The 16,034-nt window shown below is 31.3% G+C and overlaps 1 protein-coding gene across 1 annotated transcript in view; it reads right to left on the bottom strand.

The window, feature by feature from the left end:
* Syn (synapsin) overlaps window positions 1–16,034 on the bottom strand; it is a 147,863-nt gene that overhangs the window by 3,843 nt on the left and 127,986 nt on the right. Inside the window, exons 8-10 of the mRNA XM_088224553.1 lie at window positions 5,431–5,527; window positions 1,902–2,069; window positions 1,365–1,614 (exon numbers count right to left, since the gene is read on the bottom strand). Of these exons, the coding sequence (XP_088080679.1) occupies window positions 1,365–1,614; window positions 1,902–2,069; window positions 5,431–5,527 (515 nt within the window). The remainder of the gene's footprint in view (window positions 1–1,364; window positions 1,615–1,901; window positions 2,070–5,430; window positions 5,528–16,034) is intronic.

The following is a 16,034-nucleotide window of genomic DNA, read 5'->3' as shown; positions in this document are numbered from 1 at the left end:
ACTTTATTTTTTTTAATGAATATGTTCTGTAGCTTGAATTATAAAAATAAAACTTTTATTTTATTACAATATTTGAGTTTGTCCAAATGTTCGTAGACAAAAGACTGGATTTCACCCCCTCGGGAGTCATTAAGATTACCAAATTACAACAGGGATGGAGAATACCTTAAATAAGGGAATATGAAAGTCTAGGCATTTACAGGGCTTATGACCTGTCATTGGCTGGTTTTAGTGGCCACTTTACACACCGTGTAACATTCACCATTTTGCCTATGTTTAAGCATCCATATTTCTTCAATTCTTCCATTTGTTGATTTTAGTGAAGTTAAAGAGCTGAAACCTTAATTGTTGGGAAGAGATTCATCAGACTGAATTATTTCACATGCTAGGCAATGTTCAAACATAGGTAAAATGGTGAATGTTACACGGTGTGTAAAGTGGCCACTTAAACCAGCCAATGACAGGTCATAAGCCCTGTAAATGCCCAGACTTCCATATTCCCTTTTTTAAGGTATTCTCTATCCCTGTTGTAATTTGGTAATTTTATTTTATTGGTTGGTTGGAAGAAATTGCCATTTGGCAATAAGCCCGCCAATGTACGAATAACATTGTCAACAAAAAGTTAAATAAATAAATATGCAGAAAGTATTCTAATATATTTAATTAATTATATTTAAAAAAAACAATATCCAATATTTACATGTATTGTCTATCACAAAAATTAAGGTTTATAATGCAATCTTTTTGATTTTTCACAAAACAAATTGCTACGAAATGTTTTGTAATGCTTAGGATGATGATCTTAGTTAACAGAAAAGAAAAAAAAAGCTAATTAAAACGTAACATAGGTACATTAACAGTTTTGAGGAGAAGCTTAAATTAAACTTGCAACAATCTTGTTGGCGGAAATTTGAAATACAAAGTGTGAATTATTCACTTTAGTTTACAAAATAATGAGGAAGTTCTCTTGATGTTTTATATTTATTTGATAAAAGTCTTTCAAACCAAGCCAAAAAAAAAGATTTTTACCTGTCGTTTTATCAGCGCTATGAAGTTTTGTGATTTTGAAATTACTCCGCCTGTGACGTCTCAAGTTCTCCATGATGAGCTATCCTGATTGGTGGGTTGGCTTTCTAGTAACCGTAAATGTATCGCAACACTCTGTCATTAGTTGATTTAGAAAAACTAGTGACGTTGTTCAAAGTAGTAGTAGTAGTAAAAAAACTTCGCTGTACAATTAAATGCTCTTATTTTTACTGCGCGCAATAAAACATTTTTTATATGCAATTTCCCGTTGCACCGAACTTCCTCATTGGTATTTATTTACAGCAATTTAATTTTCCGCCCAGCATACGTACGAGTACCTTGAGAATCTCTTCTTCCAATCGACGACAGTGCGGGGTTACCCGGCGGCGGGTGGTCTGGTTCCGCTGGGATGGGGGGCAGGGGCCTTTCCCCGGTGGCTGGCGCCCCGGCCATGGAGGCGGGCCCCGCAGGAGGGGGCCCGGGCGGGGGGCCCCCGGGGGGCGCGGCCCGCTCCTCGGTCGGGGAAGTCACCGAGCCCGCTCGAGAACCAGAGCGGGTTGGCACGTTGCCTCCTGGCCGGCACGTATTCTGAATTTAAAACGAGTGTAATTATAAAGAGGTCACAAATATATCAATAATGATCGTGAATTTAGTTTTCTCTGAAGGGGAAGACCGTTCATAATTACATACTTCTAGTTTTTATGTTTTTTTTTGTTTTTTTAACTTAAAAAATATTTTTTGCTTTAAAGTACATTATAGCCACACCTATTTATTTTACATTTGTATAAACCAATAGCTACACCTATTTATTTTACATTTGTATAAACCACATTAACTTTAGAGTCATAATAAATCTAAATGGTTGCATTATTTACCTGCATTCTTTGAGCAACTAGATCAGCGATGTGACGTCGATCATCTTCTTGTGTCTCTCCCATAAGAGACAATGCGCTATCATTTACTTCTATGATATATTCTCGTCCGTCTTTCCCCACCACAACTTCAAGAGCGCATATCTCCAAACCCCCAAACATTTCGCTCACCTGGAAGTATAAAAATAAGATCTTAATTACAAATAAAAAATATTGTTAGAAATAAAAACACATGAATTTTTACAAAGTACTAAAATTTTAATTGCAAAATAATTATTTATAAGTAGGTACTATTGATTTTTTTAAGTCCGCTGCCATATCGCTGGTTTAAAGCATACTTATTGTATGTCCACTTTGAGGTAAATTTAAGTTATATTATAGTTTAAAGTGTTCAATTTTTTTTATATATTTTGTACTGCACAAACGTTGTTTATCTTGACCCGCGCACATAAATTTTAAATACATTTTAAATTATTGCAATTTCAAAACTGAAACTTAAGTTCGGTTTCGGTGTCGACCGAAACTAGAACACAAGCTGAAATTCGGTATCAGTATCGAAAATCTTGTTTCAGTCAGTCACTAAAATATAAATTTTCTGAGTCGGTAGGTCGGTACTTCAACGTTTTTCAAAAATATTTGTCATATTTGTATACTGTGCGTCCGAAAATAAAACTGGGCGCTTTAGAGGGCTTTTATATAGTCCTTACCATAGGAAACAATTTATCGAAAAATCAAAAGAATGGGAACACGCCATTGTGTAAAAGAATGATTGCTATAGTGCTATAATCTTTGGAAAAAATACGAAAATACGTTCGTATTAAGAAAAATGAGACCGCGTATCCTATTGACAATTATTTTTCTTGGGTACTATTTAATTACTACCCACTTTTATTTTGTTCCAGATTCAACGACAGGTGACCAACAAAGATACTTGAATTTTTAATACAAATAAACACATTTTCGTATATAAATAAAAAGACCAATTTTCTGGATTTGGGGGGGCCTAGAGGTGAGGCACATTCTACGTATAATTGCGTAATATTGTGCTTACTGAAGCTCGAAAAAAATCTCCTACAAAATACGATTATTTAAAAAAAGTTTTTTACTGAATCACGAAAAAGTTTTTCGTAAAAGTACAACGGTTTAGCGTAGTGAAAAAAATACATTGAGAATTTCGGTTTGACCAACATTGACATATATATAACATACTCTGTTTTACAAAATAACTTTTAAGCCATTTCTTTAGCTCTATCGTATGGAACAAAAGCGATCCGAATTTTTCGTTTAGTTTTTAGTTTAACAACAAACGTGTAACGGACGGTTTCGGTTTGCGCATGCAATTCTCGACCCGAGTACCTACTGCCCGTTGTATTGCTGTAATCTGTAGCTAAATTCGTGCTTTATAACCATTGAATGGTTTTTCCACGCATAGGCGACTCTATTAGCCAGAGGCGTGTTACTCTTAGGTTTATACATTTTAATTTGACTATAAATTTTTATTCTAACTGAACAAAACTTTAGACGTAAAGAAATATTCAATTAATCGTTTAAACTTAGTTAAACTGAAATAGATAAAAATTTAAATAATGCGCTTTTATGCTGGATATTTAAAAAATTCATTTTAAATTTAATTGCCGGAAAATACACGTTAAATTAGGACTTAACTTGTATTTTAAAAAAATATAAAAATAAATTAAGATTTTTTTCAAATAGACAGTCAAATATTTTAAAATTATTATTCAGTTTTTTTAAAAATATTAATTATTTAAGAACAACGATTTTTTATAAATTAAATTTTGACAAATACCAACGACACCAAACGGACATTATGGTAACTACAGAGAAAAATGTTTCATTGAATGTCGTAGTTTCACGGTAAGTCGATAGATGGATATTCACTCAATAGAAACCCAGTAGAAAATCACTAAAATGTATACATACATAATCACTACAATACTTTTACGTAGGTAGTTATTAAATTTGTTATCAGAAAAAAAGAGTTCGTAAAATAATACCCCCAGTTGATTATTTATAAGCACTAAAAGACTATATTTATATTATTTTAATAGTAAGTTGTATTAACATGAACATAAAAATAAACAACGAAACTCTGAAAGAACTAGAACATGTGACTTACCTAGGACTCACAATAGACAGACAATTAAAATGGACAAAACACATAGACGGACTCACTAAAGTAATGGCATCACTACATAGCCTCTTCTACAAAATTAAAGATTTTATACCAAGAAAGGAAAAAAATATGATGTACGAAGCCTATGACAAAAGTAAATTGAGTTACATGATCGCCTTCTGGGGAACTGGTAACAAGACAGACATAACGAGAATACAAAGACAACAAAACAAAATTCTTAAACTAACATACGACCTACCCTACCTGACCTTTGCGACTGAACTGTACAAAAAAAACACACCAGTTTGACATTAACTACTTGACTAAAATTGAGACCTTAAAAATTGTGCACAAAATAACACTGGGAAACATACAAGACGACGACATAATATTAGCCAAAAATGCTGACATACACAAATATACCACCAGACAACAACAACACTATCATATTGAAAAAGCAAAGACAAACACAGGACATTCAAAAATACTACATAATGGACTTAAACACTACAACGACTTACCTTACTACTTGAAAACTTTTACTGGAGACAAAATTAAAATCAATCTGAAAAAGCACACGATGACTGAACTAACTAGACTAGACGAGACATAAAATGACTAGACAATATTAAATTTCTAATGTAACCCTAACGGGTTTTTTAAAATTGAAAAAAAAAAAAAAATATATATATATATATACAGATATTCTTTAAACCCTGCCACATCCGAAACCACAATGATCAGTATGGGCATGAAGACATATTAGCACATTAAAAAAAATATTTAGAAAGAAGAATTTTTTTTAAAATTAAATATTTGAAAAAACATATGGTTGCTTTCTTCTGCAGATGAGAAGCGAGGGGGGCGCGGCCACACTGTTGACGGTTTATCAGACTTCCCCTCTCCCCTCCTCGTTTCTCCTCTGCAGAAGTAAGCAACCATTTGTTTTTTTTTTAATATTTTATTTTTGTAAATCTTATTCGTTCTAAAAATTTATTTTAATGTGCCAATATGTCTTCTTGCTCCTACTGATCATCGTGGCTTCGGATGTGACAGGGTTTAAAGAACACCCTGTCTAGGCGTAATATCTTTACTTACAAAAGTCAAAACGTTTTTAAAATAATTTTCAGTTTTTTAAATAATAGTAATCATAATCAAATTAAATTTATAATTATATTTAAATTTATTAATTAGTAATCGGTTTTAAAATAACATGTACATTATAAATGAATAGCTAAGCCTGCTTTGAAAAAAACCATTTCGTACTCTTTCGCGTTTTTGGCAATTAGAAATTTCATATATAGTCAATAATGATTATGATTGACATAATTAATTAATTACGCAGATAAGGTTTGGTCAGCTAACCGAGATTCTAAAATAGTGTTAAATGTTTCCTACCTCATCGATCCATGTCTTGTATCTCTCAGTCATGGTGAGTTGCTCCAGCATTGCAGATCCCTGATTTGTCTTCCAGTTTCCAGAAATTGATTTACGCCTGAAAACAAGGAATAATTTAAAATTTGAAAACAGAAGAAAAAGAGCAAAAGTAAAATGTTAAACTGAACCTTTAAAATGAATTACCGAGTTATTCATAGTCTAGAGAATTATTTCACTTTTTTTAGAAGGTCAGAGTTTTTTTACATTAATAAACACATATATAATACTAGTCATCGACAACACTACCGCATAAAAAAAGAAAAAGGGACACTCAAAAATAAAATATGTTAATTTTTAATTATTCCTTTTCGAGACCTAATGGTGCATAGGGCACTGCATGGGTACACTAATTGCAGTGTATCTTGATCGTTTTTGTTACATGAAGGTAAAATTATCAGTATTACGCTTCACCTTACCAGTCCAGGGAATACAAAACATTCTAGTGTAAAAACACCCTTTTCAATAAATATTTCATATCAACCATGTCAGGAATCGAACCCGAGACCTCTTGCATGGTAGGTAAACGCGCTTACCGTAACACCACGAGGCCGACAAAATACTATATACTGCTGTCATAAGAAAGAAGGACGCATCTAACATTTTTTTCGAAAATGAGTTAAATACATTCGGAACCAAGAAAAAAATACGCATCTACTGGTACTTGAATTATCTCCCTAAAATAACCACAACCCTATTATTTTCACTAATAAATGAGACTTAACTGCAAAAAGTCTCGAAGATTACTATATATAAAAGGCTGTTCTGACTTATATAATTAAAAAAGACTGATTAAAATACTAAAATACTTTGTTTTGTAAAATATAGGTAATTGACTTATTTTTTCTTTTATTCCGTTTTGAAAACATCTGAAATGAATATATTGAATTAAATTTATAATGGCCGCATCTGCTGGTAATTTCGAATTTAATTGATTATTAGGTCGGCGTTACTAGTTTGAAAAGCAGTAAATGGTCAGTAACGTCTTTTTTATTGAGTTGATAAAATCTATTTGGCATATTACAACACCGAGAAAGAAAAACATTTACTTAATTACTAAATTAAAAGGACGTTTCTAGCCAGAAACGTATATTCATTGCAGCATAAGATATTTTCATGTATTTTTTTACTAAAAAGAAAATGAAAATGTTAATTTTTAAATATGTATAACGTAAAATTTATTAAAATTTATACATATTCCGTTAGAGCAAACCATAATACATACTGTCGCATAAAAATATACTTAATTTTTGTAATATTTTTCATACACCAAATTTTTCAATTTCCGAGTTACAAAATATTCATTTTCTCCGTTTTTGGTTTTATGTAGGAACATCTTTATTTATTATGACGGCACTATAAAGGAATTAAACCCTACTTAAAAAATTAAACTGGAAACAAGTTTAAAATTAACCCGAACTTACCCGATGATGATTACCTACACTTCCCAGATGAGACATAACATGATTAGATCTTATATATTTTTTTCATATAGCTAAACAAATAAAATGTTTTCAATATCACGTGAAAATGCCAATTAAATTTGATACGCATTTATATTTTCGGTAGAAGAAATAATTTTAAAAGACTACGGTACATATTTCGACCCGAAAATTATCCTCTGTGTAATTTCATTTCCTGTTCATTCATTAAAGTGGTTTGATCTACGTCACAAGAGCAAAATAAACACTTTTTCAAAAAAATATTAGTCAAGGATGAAAAACGCAAAATAAGAATCAGATATGTTAAATAACTCATTCGAAATATATAATATTATCCTTTGAGCATGTATTAATATCGTAGTAGAATTTATTATTATACAACATTTGACACAAGGATTTTTTATCTATCCAATGAGGAACTTCAGTCCTACGGGAAATTGGATACAAAAATGTTTTCTTACGCGCAATAATAATTAGAGCATTAAACTGTGCGGCAAAGTTTCTCGAAAACGTACGAAAAAAATATGATTTTTTTTAAAAATTAAAATAGGCTACTTTGAACGACGTCACTAGTTCATATTAGTAAACCAACGATAAGAGCGTTGTGTAAGATTTCCATTCAACGAACCAATCGGCAAAACCGACCCAGAAGAACCGAATGAGAACTTAAGACGTCACACGAGCAGTAATTCCATAAATACAAAATTTAAAAAAAATCATAGCGCTAATAATACGATGATAAAAAAAAAATTACCTTAGTTTAACAGTCTATTACCAAATAAAAAGTGGACTACCTCATAGAATTTAGTTGTGCTCTAAGGTTTTATCCCTGAAGACAAATTGCACTTTTCAAAAAGAAAACTTAATTTTACTTTGTAGATAAAGTTGAAGATGAATGTTGAATTCCCATTGTAATACGGACCCAGGTAACCCGAACCTCAAGCACGGTGGGCGAACGCGCTAACCACTACACCACGAGGCCGACGTTTCTTCAACTTATTTACTTTTTTAGGATTTTTACCTGAGAGCAGCTATCGAGTAAAAAACATTCGTCCAACATTCTAGTTTCATTTCGTGCACAGGACTGTATTCTCAATCCGCCCGGACACTGACAATAAAATATGTGAACATATCAGTTCAATCATTATTGTTAGGTGCCTACGCATGGATAAAATCAAGTAATATATAGTTGAAGAATCAATCGTAATTTCATTTTTGTAAAATTTTCATACAAACTTGGGAGTTCTTTTTTAAAAGGCTGTGCTGAAAAATGACTTTACACGTGGTGATGTAACTTCGTGTTACTTCAAGCAAAAGATAGAATATTGTGAAGTTCAAAAATTTGAAGAAAAATGAAATAGAGATACTGTGAAATAATTTCGTTCCCATATGTTATAAAAATTGTAATATAATTTAGGCCGATTATACAAAAATATGCCGGTCATTTTACTAACGCGCACTTCTGCTCACTGCCAATAACCGACTGATTGAACGAATTCCTTATTTTGTTTTGGTCTCTTTCACACAAATACTGGCCACAGAATAAGCGTTCTATCTTCCTTGTTATAAGTTCTATTTTCGTGCTCTTTTTTATACAGTAAAACATTTATTATTATATTTATTATGATATAAGCATTACTTTCATTCGTATAATAACTGTTCTTCGCGTGACAAGGATAAATATTTTTTGTATTAAAATTCAGCATATTTAAACTAATCTTACTTTCCAAATCCGGTGTGAAAATGTTTATTTTAAGATTTAAAAAAATACAACGTCATCATTTAAATAAATACGAGATATATATCAAGATATTACAACAGAGATGAAGAAAATTTCAGAAAAGGTAATATAGAAGTCTAGGCATCTACAGGGCTTATGACCTGTCATTGGCTGGTTTAAGTGGCCACTTTACACACTGTGTAACATTCACCATTCTGCCCTTATTTGAACATCTATATTCCTTCAATTCTTTCATCTGTTGATGTTTGTGAAGTTAAAGAGCTGAAACCTTTATTTATGCGGGTGACATTCGTGTGATTGAATTATTTCACCTACATACTAGGCAACGCCTGAAAATTTTATTTTTTCCATTTCTATACTTCTTCATGGACCAGGTGAATTTATCAACAATATTTTGAGTTTGTCCAAATTTTTGTAGACAAGGACTGGATTCAACTCCCTGGGGAGCTGATAACATTAACATATTACAACAGAGATGAAGAACATTTCAGGGAAGGTAATATAGAAGTCTAGGCATCTACAGAGCTTATGACCTGTCATTGGCTGGTTTAAGTGGCCACTTTACACACTGTGTAACATTCACCATTCTGCCCTTATTTGAACATCTATATTCCTTCAATTCTTTCATCTGTTGATGTTTGTGAAGTTGAAGAGCTGAAACCTTTATTTATGCGGGTGAGATTTGTGTGATTGAATTATTTCACCTACATACTAGGCAACGCCTGAAAATTTTATTTTTTTCCATTTCTATACTTCTTAGACTACTATCTAATGTTATCTAATATATGTTTTTCATCTCTGTTGTAATATGTTAATGTTATCAGCTCCCCAGGGAGTTGAATCCAGTCCTTGTCTACGAAAATTTGGACAAACTCAAAATATTGTTGATATATATCAAGTTTTGTATCCTGGTATACTTGTGTTATACCACAGCCACACAAGAGTTAAAATAACCTATCTCATATTTTTCTACAAATTTTACTCGTCTTTATTCGGTCAAACTCAAATTATGTTTTTGCTCGTAACATTTTTGTTGGGAAACAGCAAAATGTGATAGTCTTTGGTATCATTTAACCTTCGTTGCATAGTAATTACCGAATTAAACTATTTGCATGAGGTCTCGGGTTTAATTCCGAGGAAAACCAACGAAAGACGTTGACATCATTAGTGCACGTATTTTAATTTCAATATCTTTACTCTGGGCAGCGCACGAGTTGACGATTCATACTTAACAAATCAGAAGCAGTATACCTTTGTAAATGAAAAAAAAAAGTAAAACACAAACAGTAAATTTTGGAGTACCACAAGGATCTATTTTGGGTCCACTATTATATATTAACGACTTATCACTGTACAATTTTAAAGGAAATATTATGTATGCCGACGACATTGGACTATTCTAAAAAAAAACAAACAGACGTATTGACAAACAACGACATAAACAAAGACCTAATTATGTTGACTAAATGGACAATTACAAACTAACTTATACTTAATGAAAAAAAAAGCAATATTATTCATTTTGATTCTAGTAAAAAATGTCATAAAGTAGATGCTTACATAAATAATGAACGACTGACTGAAATTGAACATGTTGAATACTTAGGTCTAACAATAGACAGACAATTGACATAGACAATTCATATCAACAATTTAATTAGCAAAGTGGCGACATTATCGAGTCATTTTGTTAAAACCAAAAACTTTGTTCCAAAAACGGAAAAAAATCTAATGTACGAAGCCTATGTAAAAACTCAAATATGTTATCTGTAACTACAATAGAGGACCGGAAATCAAAATGACATAAACAGACTACAAAGACAGCAAAATAAAATATTAAAGTTAGTATATGACCTACCCTATCTAACAGCAACCAAAGAACTTTTTGAACAAACTAAACAATTAAATGTAACTGGACTCTTTAAACTAGAATCCTTAAAATTTATTCATAAATTAGCTATGGATTTAATTGTAGACAAAGAACTAAAATTTGAAAAAAAATGTACTAAACATGGACACAATACGAAAATATCAGAAAAATATCATAAACAACCTTCTAAACCTTCTAAAACGAGAAAAGGACAGTCGAGACTAATAAACCATGGACTGAAATTATACAATCAACTACCAGCCAAAACTAAGCAAAAGACTTAGACAACCTTTACAAAAGACGTTAAAAATATTATCATTAAGAAGAGAATGTTAATTTCAAAACTAAAAATATTTTGTCAAATTTTTTTAACCTGCATAGAATTAAGAATAGTCCAGAAACCGCGTACGCACATTAAACAGAAGGCGACTCAACTACTTATAAATAAGTAGGTTTACGTTTTGACCCATTAGTTTCTTTGTAGACGTCGCTCAGTACGCAACTCCTGATTTGAATTCAACTATGCCGTGTTGTGTCCTTTTGAAGTGTAGAAATACTGCTAAGATCTTAAAGAAACAGGTTGCACTCACATTTCATGTGTTATTAGCAAATGAATGTGTATATAACAAATGCGTTACTTAAAAATTGAATTATTTTTTCATCTGTCAGATTGTCGAAGAAACAAAATGGAAATTTCGTAAGTGTTGCCAGAGTAGTAATTTTTTTTACCCTATTTTGCTTATCTAATGAGAGAATGAATGAAAATTAGATCTCGGATTAAACAACTCCGTGGTGAACATTTGACCGACATTATCTTCAAAACATCAAATATTATTTAACATGATATAAAAATATCCGTTTTATGTAAAATAAAATTTGTTTTATATTTCAAATTTAAAGTTCATTAATTCATTTACTTTTATTAAATGACCCTTTACTTATTTACTCTGTTGTGTCAATCAATATTTCCGCGTGCACAATAAAATTTTAGAGAAATTAACAGATTGTTTTTTTTTTACCTTACATTTGTGTTATGATTTTTTTTTCCCATTAAGCAACATTACGCTGCGACCTCACGAATGCGCGCGGCGAAAGTAGGGCATAGTGGGGGAATTATTGGACACCTTAGAGTATATAAACTCTAAGTTGGACACAGTCCGATGTATTCAAATATGATTCTACGCCTCTTCTGGACTATTCTTAATTCTATGGTAACCTTTAAAGGTTTATCAATGAAATTTTAAAATTTAAAAAAATATATATATATGGCGTCGATAATTTATGTTTCAGAAACTCTGCACCGGTCCAATGCATCGCCCCCGTTGCATCATGAAGGAAGGAGACTAGATAAAAATTAGACGTTTAGTTCCGCAATCCAAGTAATAAATTCACAGAAATGTTCAGAAAGTAAATCCAGAACGCTCTAGTACCGAGTACCGATAAAATATTACATCATTAGAGATATTCGCCTCAAGTAGTGAGTTAATCTTATTAAATAAACACTTCGACGAAATAGAAACATACGCGGAAACGTAATTCGCTCAATATTGTGTACGATGTACGATTGATTTGTATTCTGACCCATGACGTCCAATTTATAAATAGTGCTTCGATCCACGTAAGAATTTTTCATGAATGAGTGTAAATATTATTTCTGAAATGTAGATAATAATATGTTTTTCGGATCAGTGTCATGGCGTGTATTCGGACGATATTAAAAAGTCGTGCTCTGAACCCACCCAAAGTAAACAACAATTTGTTCGTTTTATTAGGACATTTCGGTGCTAATTATACCAACTGTTCGTGTAGGGCAGGGTGCCCCAAGAGTACGCATAGATCATTCTAGAAAAGTAGAAGCCCTAGCGGAACGTTTAAGTACTATTTTGACAGTCCTAGCGGGTGCACGTGCTGCATTCATAAGGATCTAATTTTCACAATATTCCGATTTTAAGGTAAAATGTTTAAATTTGACCTTTTTTAATTTTTTAAGTGTGGAATTTAAGGCAAAAGCCATTTTAACATACTTAATATTGATTTATTACGACACCAATGTAAAGTAAGTGACTGCATTCGGAAGCATGTTCGACAATTTTAACTTGATAACAGCACTAGAATTATTTATTGATATTCGAGTGCTGTTATCATTATTATTGATACTGTAGGGTAGATTGCAAGAGTGCGCAATATATGCATTTGCATACCATGAAACAATGGTTTTGTACTTTACTGTTTTAGTTTTTTTTTCGTTTTCTAATTTCGATTCAATATTTTAGTAAGTCTGGAAGTAAAAAAAAAAGTAAATTATAAATTGTAGCGTAGTCACCATAGAGTAAGCTCGTAAACAACTAGATGAAGAAAAAAGCAAAACTAGCGGCTAAATTAGGTTTGTCTAAATCAAATCTTTGCAAATGACTTGAAAACATTTTTTGTGACTTCTTTAGGCATATTTGCATCCAGCATTGCTTTCAATATTACCACTAGAAGCACCAGTTGCTTCAACCTCCATTTTTTTTTTGGCTCCATATCTTGTTAATCACGCTCGACAAATAAAAAGTCCACCAAAAGAAGTATGAACTTACAAGTAATACAGAGTTTGCCATAAAAAAACAACTTCAAATAAAAGAAGAAGAGAGAAAAGAAAAAAAAGTCTACATTATAAAGCCAAAACGTTTAAAAAACTAAAAGTTCCCCCAAAAAACAGAGTTGGAAACGTCCTGGATGCTTAGAACTGTAGTCTATAAGAGATGACTAAATTTAATGTGTTTTATTATTTAAACTTTCTACTGAATATGCTGTATAATTTTTAGGTTAATTTTTTTAATATAAGTCTTGTAAAATTTTTAGGTTTTTTTTTTTTTATAAATCTTGGGTATAAGGAAATATATGTTTAAAAAAATAAATACAGTTAGCCAAATATGTTAGTATTATAAATGTTTGTAAAAGGCAGATTTGCCATTTATGTTAATAAAATAAAATTACGCTTTGAATGGTGGCACAATAGGTGTACGACTTTCACGTACTTTTGCATCGGGACATTTGAATGCTGAGCATGTGATCGCTTGGTATAGTGCGTACTCTTGCAACATGGGTCTGCAAGAGTTGGCAAAATTGTTGATTATGTATTTAATTATTGCTTTTTTCCCTACAATTCAAAAAGGTTTTTTAATACGAGTATTAACACTTGTACAATAGATTAATGACGACTCAATACTAAAAGTAAAAAAATCATTTAAATTTTGTGTTTATTACCAGATACAGACATAAAACCAAAAAAGTGCGCATTCTTAGAGACTTTGAGCACCCTACCCTACATGCAAGTAACCAGCTTCTCACACAAATATGGTTAGCATGCGATGGACGGTGAAAGATCATTTTGTTTCTGTTATAAAAACCACACCACCACAAACTTTGTTTCTGTCCGTCTGTTTTCTGTGGACTATGGTTATATTTTTATAATATCGCATGTTAATACTATAGATTTATGGACACTAGCAGGCAAAAGTTGGCCAAATAAGTTATCCATAATACAAACTACAAACAATATTCATGAATCTCGGGGCTTTGTCTGTCCTTTATAATTAAATACATGTTATATAATTTAGGAAACAACTTAATTATTTTAGCAATGCAAAAATATTTGTCCGACTCATAATGCACAGTCAGAGCGTTTGCTTATCATGGATCGCGGGTTTGATTCCCGACACGCTTGACATGAAATATTTATTTAAAACGGTGTTTTTAAAGTGGAATATATCATAGTCCCTGGACCGGCACCTGAAGCGTAAGATTGATCATTTTACCTTTGTGCAGCAAAAACATATCAAGACACCCTGCGATTGATGAACCGATGCAGTGTCTTATGCATTATTAGGTGTGAAAATGAAGGAATGACGATGATAAAAAAATAACTAAATTTATGGTTATCTATAAATTTTCCCAAGTCATTTAAATTATGTCCGTAAAAAATAAATATCACATATTACAAATTAGAATCGAAAATAAAATAATACGTTTATAGGAATTTAAAAATATATTTTTAAAAACGAATCAAGCGGTAACATTGAAGTTCACTGATTAACGATTGAAAAATAATTTAGCGGGATTTTTTTTTGGCAATAATAATACATGTTAAACAAAATATTTTTCTCTCTACTGCTTTGCACGTGACGCATAGGATAATAAGTAAAAAAAGGGTCAACAGTTAAAGAAGGAATCGTGTGTTAGAAATACCACATTGTAAAACGAGGCTTGCACAGAGACATGCATATTTTATAAGCCCAAAATTAAAAAAAATAAATTACTATTTATTATTCATAATATTTCATTAATATTAAACTTTCAAAATTTTCCTTCTTCTAAAAAACACGCACTATCCTGGATTCAAACTAAAGATATGAACTCTTTTTTTCTATGATATATTTTGTTGCCCTTTAATAATAAGGAATATTTTTTATGGTTTTTTAAATATTTTTTTATTTACTTTTTTAATTACTATAAAAAATACCATATAATCTTTTACAGAATATTTTATTTTGTCTTTCTTATGTTACACAAAAATATTATAACTGTCCATTATTTATTACAGAAGGAAAAATTCATTAACATTTTTTTGGATACCCACGAACAGGCCAGGCCTTTGTGGGATTTTTTTAAAACTATTTTTAATATCAATATGTATTTCATTGCAATGTAGTTATGCTTTATTTTTTGAATACTTTGTTTTACTTCTTATGTATATTGTCAAAAAACAAAAAAAAAACATCTCTTTCTGATGCTCTTTTTTGTATTTTTTAGACACGATGTAGCCAAAAATCTAATAAAAAACGGTAAATATGAGAGGTTTTGAACATTATGAGAAGGTTTCGAACGGCATTTAAAGGCTCCCATACTACATTCTTCAAAGCCTCCCCGGGATCTCAGTTAAAAAAAAAAAAATGAAAAATGAGTTTTTGATAACATTACTTAAGTATATACCATTTGCCACAAGAGTAAATAAAAATCTTGAGCAATTTAAATTATTTGTAAAAAATTGACTACTTGATTTGGGTCCCGAAAACTGTATTGAGATGGTCACCCCACCAAAGCAGTAGACTTGTTTATTTAAAATTATTTTTGCATTTCATGTTTTGTATTTGTATTAACACAATGTCTTAATGAATATATGCAATGTATTTTTGGCATTTGTGCGGATGTTGGGCCATCAGGAACTTGCCGATGTAAAGTTGCCTACGACAGTAGCTTGTTACTTGACCTAATGTCTGCATAATAGTTAAATATGTGAGGTGTACTATAATATTACTATTTTTTTTTCCTACGATTATTTGTGTATATACCTATATCTCTGTAGATTTAAGTATGCATATGTATTATTTTATATATATTTTTAGACACCATGAGTATTTATTAAATTATGTAAATGAATGCCTCGACACGGGTTGTGCCCAGTGAGGTATTTATATTTAAAAACAAAAATGTTTTGTAAAACAAGAAATAAAAATAAATAAATATATATGTT

This window comes from Micrasema longulum, unplaced genomic scaffold (assembly GCF_059751315.1).
Source record: "Micrasema longulum isolate JH-2025_06_02 unplaced genomic scaffold, ASM5975131v1 h1tg000294l, whole genome shotgun sequence".
NCBI lineage: Eukaryota > Metazoa > Arthropoda > Insecta > Trichoptera > Brachycentridae > Micrasema > Micrasema longulum.
The sequence above is the reverse complement of the archived record's forward strand: the minus strand, read 5'-3'. Positions and strand labels throughout refer to the sequence as shown.